Genomic DNA, 16,256 nt, shown 5'->3' with positions numbered 1-16,256 from the left:
TGCTTGGAGTGGTATACATAGTTCCTCAGTATAGCCCATATAGTAATGAATCAACGGGATCTGCTTGAGGAAGAGATAAGACATTTACGTTGTCAAGATGATAATGATTATTTTTTAGTTGTGTTTTAGTTTTTCAAGATAATTTTAGTTTTTCAAGTTTCAATTTTTTAGTTTTTCAAGATAATTTTTTAGTTATCTTAACGCTTATATTGGGCTGTGTAATGAAATGAATGAAGCTTCGTTTGTAGGAACGCCAAATTTGGTACCTGATATTTATAAGACACTTAGAAGTAGCAAGGACTTAAAAGAAAGGCTAATTGCCGAGGTAAGAGGCTTCTGGAGCTATGCTCTGATAGTGCACTTGTGGTTGGAAGCGGACGATTTGGTAAGGATGCAGAGGTGGGTGAGTTTACCTGTCTGTCAGGAAAAAATCTAAGCATAGTTGATTATATATTGGCTGGTCTTGAGCTTGTGAAGTACACAATGTGCGTTGAGGTTCTAAGTATCATAGGATCAGATCATTTTCCAGTGGAGGTTAAACTAAGCATTACAACGGGAATAGTGGGAAAGACAAATGCAGCGAAGAAGAGTAACGGTGATTTGTAAAAAAAAAAAATTTTTATATGAAACCTTTAAAGACTGAGTGGAGTGGTGAGGAGCTGGAGTTGTTGGGAAATGAACTTCCAAGGCCCGAGGTAATTGAAAGGCTTAAAATTATGTATAAATCATCAATGGATGTTGATATGACTCTGAGTGAATCGGGTTCAATTATTTATAATTGTGCTCAAAAGTCTGAAAGGTTAAATAAGAAAATAAATGTAAATTTCTTTGACAATGAGTGTAAAATTATGAAAAATTATTCAGAAGATTTACTAGGGGCAGTTAAAAATAACTCTTCATCCGAGGAAAATCCTCAATTATTGTTAAGATTTAAAGAAAAAAGTAGAGAATATAAAAGGTTGATTAATAGAAAAAGCTTAGAGAAGCTTAGAGAAGAACATAAGGAGCTGGAGCAAGCTTTTAATCTAGGTAATACAAAAGATTGTTGGTCAAAAATGAAATCAAATGATAATAAAAGAAAGGCCCTATCAAATATCCAAGCGGCCGATATTTGGTCAAGCTATTTAGAGAGTATAGAAGGGGAAGGTATAGAATCAAGTAAGGAAAATTGGAGCGATTTTGTGTTGTTCCCTATGAGAGAAAAGGATTATGATTTGGTAAGAGATGTCTCGTCAGAAGAAATTAGGAAAGTTGTCAGGAATATGAAAGGAAGGTCTGGACAGGAACAGACGGAATACCAGCAAATTTGATAAAGAGGTCACTTAGTGTGATATTGCCTGAGTTAGTTTACATATTTAATAGAATTATTAATAATGGAGTATGGCCTTCTACACGGAGGACATCGATAATGGTCCCTATATTTAAAGGGGGAGTCCTGGATCATGAGAGTTATAGGCTGATAGCCTTAGCTCCTATATTTCGAAAAAATTTTAGACAGCCGGTTAAATGATTGGCTAGAGGGTTTTGGAGTTGTGAATGAAGAACAGGGAAGTTTTAGAAAAGGTTATAGTATTACGGATAGAGTGTTTATTTTAAGTGGATTAATTGAAAAGTATGGATCAGGAAAAAATAACTTATATGTTGCATTTTTGAACTTAAAAAAAGCAAAAGAAGCGTTTGATAATGTTAATAGAGTTCTGCTTAAGAAAAGCCTAGAGGATGTGGGGCTACCTTCCTGTTTCATTCATTTGGTTGTAAATATGTATTTTGAAACTAGTACAATAGTAAGAGTACATGGGTCAGGTCTTTCAAGGCCTTCTAAAGTTAAGAAAGGAGTAAAGCAGGGACGCACCTTGTCACCTCGACTTTTTGGTCTTTTTATTAATGACATTGTTGAATTTTTAGCAAAAAAATGGGCTCCAACAGTGAGATTAGGCAATAAAGCTACTCAGTGTTGTTGTTTGCAGATGACACTGCTCTAGTGGTGAATTCGGCACACGATTTACAGAAGCTTCTGGGTTTAAGAGATGATTATCTAAAGATGAAGTGCCTTCAGGTAAATGTTCAGAAATCAAATGTGGTTATATTTAACAAGAGGAATGATAAATGTGAAAGTAAATTTTGGTTTGAGGGGGAGGTGATACAAGTTGTGGATAAAATTAAGTATCTTGGATATATTTTTCAAAGTAATGGAAGATCGAATTCACATATAAAGGAAACGATAAACCGAGGAAGAGCAGCAATGTTTACAATTTTCTTGAATAATGTAATGGGAATAAAAAACGTGTCGTTGCATAAAAGAGTCTTTTTATCGAGAATAATGCCCATTCTACATTACGGAGCAGAGATTTGGGGACATGATAAAGCGGCTCAGCTATAGAGTATTCAATTAGGGAACTTTAAGAGATTGTTTGGGCTGCATAGAACAACTCATTCCCAGTTTTTAAACGGAGATCTAGGTATACGGCCACTACAAAATTACAGACTAGTCTCAATAATTAAATTTTGGCTGAGAATCGTCCAGTTACCGCGTGACAGGTTACTTAAGGAAGTCTGGTTACTTAAGGAAGACAGGTTACTTAAGTCTGGAAGAATAGGAAGATAAGTCTGCAAACCAAGATTAGAATATTAGAAGCTACAGTGATGACAGTGGTCAAATATGGCTCTGAAGCATGGACGCTCCGAAAAGCGGATGAAGATTAGCTAGATGTTTCCAGAGAAATTGCTTAAGGATTTTTTTGGGTACCCGGCTGACTGACCGTATTTCAAACAATAGGCTATACGAAAAATGTGGTTCAATACCGCTCTCTAGGGCTATAATGAAAGAAAGGTTGAGGTGGTTAGGGCACGTTGTGCGGATGAAGGATGACAGATTGCCGAAGATTGTTCTTTTCGGCCAACCGTCTAGGGCTAAACGGAAAGCAGGTCGTCCCTATCTGGGGTGGGAGGACATCATAAAGAAAGAATTAACGGCAATAAAAGAGTAGTAGGCACGTTCAAAGGGATAGGCTACAAATAGATTGGGATGACGGAAGAGATCATGCAGCCGTGTTGGTTTCGTGTGGCTTCATGCTGCTATGAGTTGTTAGTAGTTGTAGTTGTAGTAGCAGTATTTTACTTAAGGCAGCTTATGAAGATTTACTCTGGCAGAGGAAAAAAAAATCATGGCCACTAAAAATAAAAGACATTTTAGACAAAACAGGATTTTCTTTTGTTTAGAATGAGGGTAGAGGACCAATGAATATAAACGCAAATTGAGAGAATGAGATTGAGATAGTACTAGAAAACCAAAAGATCCAAACATGGAGAGGAGATAAAGAAATCAGAAACATGAAAGTTTTATAAAGACGTTAAGGTAGTTTATGGGCTGGAGTTCTATCTTAAGCTAAATTTACCAGCTAGATACTAGATATTGTGGATGCAACTCAGGGCTAACTACCTGCAAATTAACGCAAGATTTGAAAGATATGCTACAGCAAGATATCCCAATGAAGACAGATATACTTGCCCGCTTTGCAGAGTTAAAGAGGATTATATAATGCATTGCTTGATCCGGTGCCAGGGGCTCTCTACGATAAGGGAAGAGGTATTTGGAAAAATGAATTGATACTTCCAGGTGTCTTAAATAGTACGTCGCCTCAGTTCATTTGTAGAATAGCAAGGCATCTGGAATTTTTGTTAAATAAAACGAGTAAAGCTTAACTTATTTTCAATTTATATCTGGTTTAAAAAAACTAATGAAGAACTTTAAAATGAGGGGTCTAATTCCAAATTAATTCTTAAGTGGGTGGAATTACGAGCCAATGTGACAGCACTTCAAATATAATTCTTATTTATCGTTCTTTTATAGAAGCGGTAGTGATTAATATATTTGCAAAGGGTATTGAATGAGCAATTGCATTGTATTTCTCTTTTGTTACTAAAGTGTTGAGTTCAAATTAGATTTAAAAAAAAGCAAATTAAGTAATGATACCGTGAATGTCTGAAATCTGGTTAATGTCAACATTCACCAGTGAATGTCCGAAATACTTTTTTTTTCTGCTTAGATTTAATTACCTTTGCGAGTCAGCTTTTTCAGTTTTACGCAAGCTATAATCATAATAGTTTAAGTTAAGTTAGGTTAGATTATGTTAGGATAAATTTGGTTATAAATATCAGGAATCGGTTAAAAACTTAACTTAACTTAGCCCAACCTAACCAAACCTAATCTAACCTAACCTGTCATCATCAAACCTCGCATTAAACTGAAAAAGTTGACTGGCAACGCTGACTAAATCCAAGGAAAAAAAAGGGTATTTCGGACATTCACCGGTGAATGTCGACATTCACGAATTTCAGACATTCACGGTAGCATATATATGTTACTGTGAATGTCCAAAATCTGGTTAATGTCGACATTCACCAGTGAATGTACGAAATTCCTTTTTCTCTGTTTGGATTCAATTAGTTTTGCGAATCAGCTTTTTCAGTCTTATGCTAGCTTTGATGGTAAAAGTTAAAGTTAGGTTGGGCTAGGTTAAATTAGATTATAAATCTCAGAAATGGGTTAAAAACCTAACCCAAACCACCAAACCTAGCCTGTCATCATCAAACCTTGCAAAAAAAAAACAAAAAAAACTGACTGGCCACGCTGACTATATCCAAGGAGAAAAAAAAAGACATTTCGGACGTTCACCAGTGAATGTCGACTTTCACCAATTTCGGACATCCACGGTAACATAAAGGTATTACTGTTTTGCTTTATTTACTTTTGACTAAGTAAAAGATTCACATTGCACATTAATCAAAACTTACCTTTTTGAAGGCTGTCTTTAGAAAAAAGGCTCCTATCTACTACTGATTTGTGCTTCGCTGATAAGAAGGAATCTGGAGATAGGCCAGCGGGCTTAGGTAAATGGGGTGGGACGATTCTCGATATCCTTACAGAGCCAGAGTAGAGGGAAATGCTGCTTTCACCTTGTACTAGAGGATCTAATACGAGCACCATTTTCAATTCCTAGAGAACAAATACAGTCATTACAAGAAGGAACTTATCGATATCGGAAAGGAAAGGGGGCTGATGAGCTCCCTTTCCCTTATAGAACTCTTACCTAAAGAAAAAACAACAGCGGAAAATTTTGCAAACCCTTTATCGTTTTTTTGAAGTATTATTTAACCAAATAAAGATGATCAGTGTCGTTCGAATATATTATATCAAAACAAGTAAATAGAAATGACTCATTAGATGAGGGTGCTTACGGATAATTCATTCGCAAAGACATATAGCTCATTCACTAGGAAAAATCTAAAAATAACATTTGAAAATTATAGCGGGATTTTAGCAAACAATTTACTAATTTGGGGAACAAAATTAAATGTATAAGAAATTGGAACAACTACCCAGCTTTTTATATAGAAGCATTGGAGTTCTCTTTTAAACCTCGTTGAACTGTTCTTAGCATTTATATTGGAATAATTGGAAAAGCGACAAATTTAAACTTCCCCAAGCTTTAAAAAGTGCATTTTCTAAGTTGGCTGGCTTTTTATAATGAGCCGGCACTCTCATAATGAGTTCTCCAATTTTAAGACTAACAATTGAAATTGAGAAAAAGGTCTACGAGCCTTTTGGAATTGGCTTGTGCTTTCTTTTGTGTTTTCTATTTGTTTTTTTGTGTTTTGTGCTATTTGTGTTTTCTTTTCTTTTTTTTATCATGTTTTGTAATTTATTGTTTTTCTGATTGGACTAAAGTATTGTTTTGTTTCAAAACATGCCTAAAAAATGTCATTACAGTAGTTTCTGGCACTAAAATCTTAGTTAAGATACTAATAAAGTCATTTTGGGTCCTTTTTGGATATTTTATGGTCCCATTTCCTGTAGGTTTAAGCCCTTTTTTATACCAGGTTTAACGGTGGCATCACTAGATTTGATGCCACTAGTCCTTATCCTTTTCATAAAATATTTATCAAACCTTCTTTTAAAGCAGCTAAGACATGTTTTTTTGGGAAAATATGCCTCTAACTCGGAAGAACCTTGAACTCCAACTCCAAATTCGGAAAAACCTCCAGCAGGTCATTTTAAATGGCGGTCAAAAACAGGTCACTTTTAGAAACTTCAGGCAGGGAGTTTCTGGTTGTAGGTGCTTCTAATGGGCAGCACTCTGGCAATAAAGATATCCCCGGCTTAGCTCTGCTCGATACGAGCTTGTAAATTATACGTGATTTTTGATATTCAATAGCCCCATTTTGTGTTGGTTTAAACATCTTTTTTTACATTATACCAGGTTTTATGGCGACATCACCACACGCTATAACACTAGTCCAGAATTAGTTCTTTAGCATTTACTAAAACTCTTCTTGAAATAAGTAAGCCATGTTTTCAAATTCAAATTCATTTAATTCAAAAACAAGACATAGCTCTTGTGGGCAAAGCCCAAATATGATGTCTCTTAGTCATAATTAGCAAAATAAAGTTGTCTGATAAAACTTTGTCAGGATAAATAAACTAAAGGATAAAAACACTTGAGGTTTTTGGGGTGACCTACAGCGGGAGGCCATCTTGCATCACAGTAGTTCTCTGGAAAAAGTTCTCTTCCAGGTACTTCTCGCGTTTATAGCTGTATGTAGTCTCCTCACAACTCATCGAGGAAGATGTCCTTGCGACAGTTACGTTTAAACTGAAGTCCCCATAATTTTCAAGTGCGGCTTCACCCATTACGCTGTCCTTAGACTGTTGAGATTTTAACATTTTCTTTAATTCTTTGTGCACCCTTAGAAAAAAAGTTGTCACACCCGCTATGACAGCACGGATCTCAGACATTTTCTGAAAATTGAATTTCTCTAAGTTTCCTGTTTGTAATTCTTGTTATGCTACTTTGAAGAATTTACTCTGTCCCTAGGATAAATTTATGTTTAACAGCCTGCAGGAAAGCACTGATTATGAGAATTTTTTCACGCGAGATTTTTTTCTCCTTGCGCGTTCCCTCTTAGAATTAGAAAACGGAACAGGTATGTATACAAAATTTTGTTTCGATAGGGAAGGGCAAATTACCCTCAAAATTTCAAAGGAGTTGAATTACATAAACGCTTTTGAGTACTGTGGACAAAACAAAACAAAAAAAAATCTGGAGTGGATACGTCTGCAGGTGGCTTCTATTTTGAAGGAGGGTAAGAGATTTAATCACCCCCCCCCCACCACCAAAAAAAAGCAAGTGAAAGGCTCCAAAAAATTATACATTTTTATATTCCATATAAACGCTCCTAAAATATGTGTTGATAGTCCTTTTCGACAGGTTGAGTTTACAGAAGGATGGACTTCATAGTAGATAAGGGGCCATTCACGGTTGAGACAAAAAGCAGTTCAATCACCTTGTTTTGAAAAACGAACTAACACAGTTATATATGTTATATAGCAGCATTGAACTACATTGAGAATTTACATACTGTAACAAGTCAAGTTGATCAAAACGTGGGTAAGAAATAAAATGAGAAATATTTACTAATGAATATATATATATATATATATATATATATATATATATATATATATATATATATATATATATATATATATATATATATATATATATATATATATATATATATATATATATATATATATATATATATATATATATATATATATATATATATATATATATATATATATATATATATATTCTTACCGAAAGGTTTTCTGCGTCTATAGCAGGTATATACTTTTGCGGTTTAAAAACAATCCCTGTGTCAGAATCGTTGACAACGGTTTCGTATCGTAATAAGCAGAGAACAGATTGCTTCGACATTAGCATACAGACATATCTTTGGCCAACCAAGTCTTCTGATAGGAATACTTTATTTGATGGTATGCTGATAAACTGACTGAAAATATAGAGTAATTTAATGCATTAATGGAACTCTATGAAGCCATTCCTTGTTATTGGCCTTTCTAAATGTTTAAGACAATAATATTTTAGAGATTTAATGAAAGAAAAGGTGGTCAAAACATCGAAATGATTAGAACAATCTTTGTTTTTATTTTCTTGAATTCTTAAATGCGTCTTAGTAAAAATAAGCAATTACTGACTGTCTAGTTGTAAGAGTTATAACTTATGTTTGAATTTCAACCAATCAAAATCAAGATAGATAAAAACAAATGCCTAGCTTTAAATTCCGCCTTTATTCGGATTGGTTAGAATTCCTTTGTTTTTATTTTTTTTTTTTTTATTAATATTAAGCATGAAATTACTAAATCTCGTTACTGAAAACATGCTTTGAAAAAAACAAAACAATTCTTGTAAAAATCAGAATCCTTTTCATTAGGCAGAGACATTCTTCCGTTTTTGCAAATATCTTCGGCAGTTGCCGCTTTGGACTCGTAATTTCCGTTTTCAGTACATATGGTGTTTATGGTATTTCTTCAAAAATGGACCAGCTTGTGGACAGGTTCCGTAAGCGCAGAGAAAACTTTGTCCACTTTTCACTAAGTTGTATAGCTTAATTGTGTTGTCTGAGATATTATACTTCTTATACTTCTGAGATGTTATACTTCTTATATAGATGTTATACTTCTTGTATAGATGCTGAGATGTTATACTTCTTGTGAGTTTTTTTCTTGATAGTACTTCTATTATTTTTTAATTTCCTGCATCTTTGTACTCCTCTAAGTGCATTTTATGCTTGTGCAAGGGTTTAAAATAAATTATTATTATATACAAATTTAAGGCACAAAAAACAAAGAACAAAGCAGACCAGTAAATTCGGAAAGGGCTTAAAAGTTTTATTTCTTATCCCCAAATTCGTACAATCCTTTGGAACCAACAAGGATCTATCTTAGGGCTATTTAAAAGAAGTCTTGGGCAGTTTTTAAGTCCTTTTCTAAACAATAATCCTGACTATTCATGTACAAAAATAACATACGAATAATAAACATAAAAATAGCACATCAGTAGGCTACTATAAGCTTCTAGCAGGTCTTAATAATCCAGTAGTGATAGTTCTTACCCCGTTGTGAATAATCCAGTTGTGATTGATTACAATCAATCACAAAGCATTCACTTCTGTTTGAAATGAAATTTCAGCCAACAACAAAACAACTTCAAAATTAAAATTACTTTAAAATTAAAGCTAAAATTAGAACAGCTTTAAAATTAAAACTTCCTTAGTAAAAATGAATAATTTCTTAGACCCAATTTCCATTCTGTTTATAGGTTTAAAGATTATTTCCTATTGTTAGAATGTCATATCGAAATACAAATTTGTTTTGGATCTATGCAATTTCATTGATTCAGTTTGATTAGCATATCATTTGAGGCTGCATTTGTATATTGCATGTTTCTCCCCACTAAGAGAAACGTTCAACATTTTTGGCTAACAACTATAAAGTTTTTTTTTCTCTTTCTACAAATAAAGGTTCCTGAGTGTGAAACCAAAATATTCGGACTTTATTATTTTATTCAGCTCTGACCTTGATTAAAGGTTTCGCTCATAGTTAAACATTTCTATATTTACATCTTAATTATGGTAGAATCAAAGTAAAGCAGTTGCAACTACAAGAATTAAGTTGTAATTATAACCTAACTACTCAATTATTACTAATTTAATTAATTACTTACTTAATAATTATTTAAAAATTTCATAAAACAGTTGTAACTATTAGTTAATTACAATATTAAGTTAAATCAAGCTGAAACACTCACGGATTTTTAGGCTCCTCCCATAAGAACTGGAGACACAAATCAGGTAAAATAGGTTCTTCCACAGTAGCTCCATCGGCCATCAAAGGGGGCTCTGATGACGAACCAATCGGACTGCGAGCTATTTGGGCTTGAGGTGAGAGTCCACTTGTCTGCCGCGAAGGTGAGAAATAGCTGGCACCTTGTCGGAGGGATTGTACCCGTGAAGCTGAGCCGAAATTTGTGCGCTGACTAGAAAGAAAAAACAACACAAGAGTCATAAATTTACAATAATAATAATAATAATATATATTGAAAACCCGTCGTATACAATAAATGTACAATGACAGAGTATACAAAAATGCGAAAAGAGAAAACAAAACGATAATATGCTAAAGAAAAAAAATAAAAATAATAACAACAAAAGCAACAACTTCTTAAATAGTATACAAAATAGTACGAAAAGTGGAAACTGAAAGATAACATACTCAAAGATTACAACAGAAACAACAACTTCTTCGAAAATAGCAACAAAGACAAAAACTTTTGAAAGGAGAAAAAAAAAGGAAACAAGAGGGAAAATTCAAGCAAACTTGCCCACTCGTGCTTTAGAATTGCTGGTTTTGTTTTTTTGCCGTCTAGTAAGTGTCTCAATAGCTAGATTTGAGTCTGCTAGGTTGTAGCGACGAATAAGAAAACCAATTTTTGTCCAAGGTGGCAATTTTAGTAGGCACTTGGCAAAACGGAAAAATAAAGAGCAGATTTTAGTCTTTTCACGCTAATAGCTGGAGCCAACTAAAACGCTACTGCTCTTGAGGGTACCCTTGAGTAGATAAATAGTTTATCACAATGTCAATGCATCTTACTTGATGAGATTTTCTTGTAGTTTAGTTTAGAGACTTATTCTATTTGGCTTCTGACTAAATCAGTTTTTTTTTTTGTTTTTTTTTTTGCGTTCTTAGGAGTGGCCTCTAACAGTGTAATTTAAGTAACGTCATATAATAAAACACAAATTACCTACGTTCGCGAAAAAACAAACTGGAAAATGGGAAAACACTGAATTGACTTCAAACTTCTGTTTTTAGATTTTTTCTAACCATCGCCAATGGTAGCTCGGTAGCTATTGTAGCTACGTCAAACTTACAGAAATAAACTTAAAAAGTCAAGTGTCTACGGTCAGCAGGTTGGTATTCAACCCAAATTTAGTAAATCTAAGACACAAGGAGTGTTGGAATATTTAAAATAATTTCGAGTCACTATATCTTCATTGTTCTATAACACCTCATCGTTGATATGTTAATTTGACCTACTACTACTACCACTACTAAGCACTAACTCACTGCAGCAACAAGCCGCCTGAGGCCGACACAGCTACGCACGCTCCCCCTCTATCCCAATCTATTCAAAGCCTCCCTCTTTACACCGTTCCAAGATGTTCCCATTGCAGGAAAAGCCAATATTCTCTTTTTTTCATTATTGGATGTCTGGATACGATTATAGTCTTTTCTAATGTCAAAAGAATGCTCGGTGACTGATAAAAAATAATTGTCCTAAAAGTGAATATTTCTCATCATAAAACTAATCACCAAGAATTTGTACTAATGTTTGTGCTCTGACTGGAAATAGAAATAAATAAATAAAAAAAGAAAGAAAAAAAAGTTGTAACTATAAATGAGAAGATTGAACGTCATTTAGCTTGACCAACGTTATTTAAAGTAACTCATGTGAATTAACTCTTATTACTGCCACTTCCCTAACATTAAATATACACAAGTTCATACCCTTTTTTTGAGAAACTGATCTGAGAATAAAGCCAACCGTTGAGCTGTCAAAGATACTCAAAGCAATATAGCTTCAGATAATTTAATCTGTTTTACCTTTTTACAAGTTTGGATACCTCACCCCTCTCCAATATTCAAACCTCTACTAACCCAAGCCTGGCATAAAATTCAGCTTATGTGCCCGTACAGGCTGCAATTAACAGAAATCAATATACGATTAAAACTCACTTCAAAGAAGATAATTCTGAACTGGGACTATCAAGACGCGAAACAACAGGGGAATCCTTGAATCGAGGCATCCTTAATGGAGTTCTACTGAATGACGGGGACTCAGGGTGATACGGATGAAAATGCTGTTGAACTGATCGTTGTTGCAAATTCTCATACGCTGGTGATGTTTGATAAGACCCCATTGCTGACATCTGTCTTTCTGAAGGAGTTTGAAGCCTCGAATCAGAAGGAAAAGTTGAGGAGATCCCAGTGGCAGAAAGAAGCTGGCCAACCGTAACTTGCTCCTTGAAAAAAAACTGCAATTAAAAAGAGGCTTGCCAAGCGGCAGAGTAGGAAGGGGATTATAGGTGGCAGTAAGAAGTTGGCCAGCTGTAACATGTTCTTCGAAAAAATTGTCATTTGCAAAATGGTAGAAAGAGCTGGCAAAAGCTGGTAAAGTGGTAGAAAGAGCGGAAAGAAAATAAATGGCACCAGAAAGAAGCCAAGCAGCAAGTTACTCTTTGAAAAAAAAACACATATTAAAAAGCTCCCCAAGTGGCAGAAACAATAGGAAGAAGATAATAAGCGGCAGAAAGAAGTTGGCCAGATGTATGTTCTTCGAAAAATTGTTATTTGCAAAGTGGCCCAAAGAGCTGGCAAAAGCTGATAAAGTGGTAGAAAGATTGGAAAGAAAATAAAAAGTGCCAGAAAGAAGCTGCCAAGCAGCAAGTTACTCATTGAAAAAAAAAACCATTAAAACCCATATTAAAAAGCTCCCCAAGTGGCAGAAAAAATAGGAAGACGATAATAAGTAGCAGAAAGAAGTTGACCAGCTGCAACTTGTTCTTCGAAAAAATTATTAAACAACACACATATTAAAACTAAATTAAAAAACACATATTAAGATTAAAAACTATAAATTAATTAAAATTAAAATAAAAAACTAAATTAAAAAAAAAAAAACACATATTAAAAAGCTCCCCAAGGGGCAGAAATAATAGAAAGAATATAATAAGTGGCAGAAAGAAATTGGCCAGCTGTGATTTGCTCTTCGAAAAAATTTTATTTGCAAAGTGGTAGAAAGAGCTGGCAAAAGCTGGTTAGGTGGTAGAAAGAGTGGAAAGAAAATAAAAAGTTCAAGAAAGAAGCTGCAAAGCAACAAGTTATTCTTAGAAAAAAAAAACACATATTAAAAAGCTCCCGAAGTGGCAGAAAAAATAGAAAGAAGATAATAAGTGGCAGAAAGAAGTTGGCCAACTGCAACTTGTTCTTCGAAAAAATTACTATTTGCAAAGTGGTAGAAAGAGCTGGCAAAGCTGGTTAAGTGGTAGAGAGAGTGGAAAGAAAATAAAAAGTGCCAGAAAGAAGCTGCCAAGCAGCACGTTACTCTTTGAAAAAAAAATCACATATTAAAAAGCTCCCTAAGCGGCAAAAAAAATAGAAAGAAGATACAAAGTGCCACAAAAAAAAAATTGGCGAGCTGTAAGTTGTTCTTCGAAAAAATTTTATTAGCAAAGTGGTAGAAAAAGCTGGCAAAAGCTGGTACAGTGGTAAAACAGTGGAAAGAAAATAAAAAATGCCAGAAAGAAGCTGCCAAGCAGCAGGTTGCTCTTTGAAAAAAAAATCGTAGCTATCAAGAAGCTCCTCGGGTGTAAAAAAAATAGAAAGAAGATAATAAGTGGCAGAAAGAAGTTGGCCAGCTGTAAGTTGTCCTTCGAAAAACTTTTATTAGTAAAGTGGTAGAAAGAGCTGGCAAAAGCTGGTACAGTGGTTAAAAATGTGGAAAAAAAATAAGAAACTGCCAGAAAGAAGCTGCCAAGCAGCTGGTTATTCCTTGAAAAAAAAATCTTAGCTATGAAGAAGCTCCTCAATTGGCAGAAAAAATAGAAAGAAAATAATAAGTGGCAGAAAGAAGTTAGCCCCGCTAAAGTGGTAGAAAGAGCTGGCAAAAGCTGGTAAAGTGGTAGAAAGATTGGAAAGAAAATAAAAAGTTCCAGAAAGAAGCTGCCAAGCAGCAAGTTGCTCTTTGAAAAAAAATCGTAGCTATCAAAAAGCTCCTCAAGTGGCAGAAAAAATAGAAAGAAGATAATAAGTGCCAGAAAGAAGTTAGCCAGCTTAAGCTTTTCTTCGAAAAAATGTTATTTGCAAAGTGGTTGAAAGAGCTGGCAAAAGCTGATAAAGTGGTAGAAAGAGTGGAAAGAAAATAAAAAGTTCCAGAAAGAAGCTGCCAAGCAGCAAGTAATTCTTTGAAAAAGCTTAGCTATCAAGCAGCTCCTCAAGTAGCAAAAAAAGTATAAAAAAGATAAAAAGTGGGAGAAAGAGGATGGCTAATAGTAACAATGTCCTTGAAAAAAATAATCATAATTATTTAGCTATTGACCTTCCAAAATAAAAAAAAAACTATCAAAATCTAATCAAAGCTTAAAAAACAAATGGAAAATATGAGTAAAAAAATGTTTTGAGAATTTGCATGTATATTAGAACATTGTACTTTTATTAGTAAATAGAACCAAGCTAACAAAGCTGCGTCATAGTTTCATCGTTTTTATTTGATACATTCTATTCAGTTCTTTCGTACACCAATGCTTTGTTGAATTCGTTGGAGTAACTATGTAATGGGTTTACTTATCTTATATACTCCTCAATCTTAAAGGAATCAAACAAAAAATAAAAATAAAATAATTAAGGCGAAAAGAAGGAGTCAAGCAAAGTAACAAAATAACTCAAGCACAAGCATGAAATAAAAAAATGAAACGTGGAAGTGTCTAATAGAATAAGAGACGAACAAAGGCATTGGTGCCGATTCAAGAAATTTTTTGGCGGCAAAATAAACTTTTAAAATTCTAGGGGGTAATTTCATTTTTCCAACGGAAATACAAAAAAGGGTATTTTTCAATGAATACCAAAACACGTGTTTTTCAAAATCTAACAGGATTATATATAGATCTAACAGGATATACATAGAACATCTCACAACCGTTGTTTCTTCTTTTGTGGTCTCAGGATGGGAAAATTTTTTAACTAAAGAGCAATACGAATAAAAATTTAATATTGATTGCAAAATGGTAAATAATATGTTGCAAATAATATTCCAAGTACCAATCCAACAATTAAAAATGGTAAATAATTAAGGCTTAAAAAAAATGCCTGTGGAATAAATGGGGAAAAGCTAGTCTTTCTTCACACACAAGTCACAGAACAAATGACTATGAAACTCATGACTGTATTCAGTATTCAATCGTGAAATCAATGGAGTCAGCATGCGCGCCAAGTTGAAAAAATTCGTTTTTTATACCTCTTTCAATAATTAGTTTTTGATGTATAATTCCTCAAGCTAAAATTATCAAATTTCATCCTCTCGAGATATCGAACGATTATTCAATATCTAACAATAACAGACATAAAGTAAAAATCTAAATCAAAATTTCTGCTTTTTTTGGAAGCAACAATTTGTAGAATATAGAAAGAAAGAGGTACTCCAAAACAAAAAAAGCTTTGAGTGTCAAATAGAGGCCACAAAGTGAAAAATATTTGACAAGAATTAAAGCTAACGTCGGTTGCTTAAAATTGCATGTAAACCCAGTAAAACTTCGAGGGATATGGGCAACAATAAACATGCCCTGAATAGTATGTCACGATTTTAGCTTTTTTGTATATGAATGTGAATTGTATATGAATCACGTATATGAATTGTATATGAATCACGTATATGAATTGTATGTGAATCACGATTTTAGTTTTATGATTTTAGAAACATAGAAATTTACTCAGAAGAAACTCGGGATAGGAAAAAACATTGTTCTGAAAGTCTGGGTCTGATGTTTAAAACACATTTTTATCTCACATACGCCAAAACGTGTTTGAACCCTCTTTGAGAGGCCCTTTTCCCCCAGAGCGGGGAGAGGTGCTGCTCTAAGCACTTCTTGAAAAGGACCGTCCACGACCCTCTTATCTGCAAATGCACACAGAGTGATTGATAGAAAAGAGGCAAATAGCCTTAGACACTACTGAAAGACTCAATTTTTTTTCTTACGAATAACATCAACGAGCCAGCGATGCAATTTCACGAAAACTCATGCCAGATATAATTTTTGAGACGTCACATCTATTGCTTCTACTACTACTACTACTACTACTACTACCATCTCATCACAGCACCTAGCCAACAAAGGTCACCATTACCATGTGCGCTAGTCACACACCCCAACCTACCCAGGGCACTATTCCTACCTTTCTCCCACAAAATTATTATTCACTGTGTATTCAGTCTTATGAACCCTTCTTACCACATTCAGGGAAGTCTTGTTTTTCATTTAGCCCCAGATGGATCGCCAATTTTTGGTAATCTTCACAGGCTATATTTTTGATAGCCTATATTATTTTGACGACAGAAACGGCCTTCAACAGGGTACTTGCAGAAAAAAAAATGCAATTTAAATATTTTTTTAAATGTGACACGAAAAAATTAGCCATCGAATGAACTGATATAATTACTTAGCTCTTTTTATGTCTTCTTGTTTTCATTTCATACTAGATATATTTACATACATTATTATATTTCTATTTAAATACTTTCTATAAAAACAATAAATCATTGCCCAGCGAAGTGCCTACA

At 34.1% G+C, this 16,256-nt stretch overlaps 1 protein-coding gene across 1 annotated transcript in view; it reads right to left on the bottom strand.

Annotated features, from left to right (window-relative positions):
- shtd (anaphase promoting complex subunit 1) overlaps positions 1-16,256 on the bottom strand; it is a 220,066-nt gene that overhangs the window by 159,400 nt on the left and 44,410 nt on the right. The window contains exons 7-10 of the mRNA XM_089090505.1: positions 11,660-11,946; positions 9,675-9,902; positions 7,662-7,857; positions 4,795-4,996 (exon numbers count right to left, since the gene is read on the bottom strand). Coding sequence (XP_088946631.1) covers positions 4,795-4,996; positions 7,662-7,857; positions 9,675-9,902; positions 11,660-11,946 — 913 coding nt within the window. The remainder of the gene's footprint in view (positions 1-4,794; positions 4,997-7,661; positions 7,858-9,674; positions 9,903-11,659; positions 11,947-16,256) is intronic.

Source organism: Artemia sp. Qi Xiang Cuo, chromosome 6 (assembly GCF_049724085.1).
Source record: "Artemia sp. Qi Xiang Cuo chromosome 6, ASM4972408v1, whole genome shotgun sequence".
Classification (NCBI taxonomy): domain Eukaryota; kingdom Metazoa; phylum Arthropoda; class Branchiopoda; order Anostraca; family Artemiidae; genus Artemia; species Artemia sp. Qi Xiang Cuo.
The sequence above is the reverse complement of the archived record's forward strand: the minus strand, read 5'-3'. Positions and strand labels throughout refer to the sequence as shown.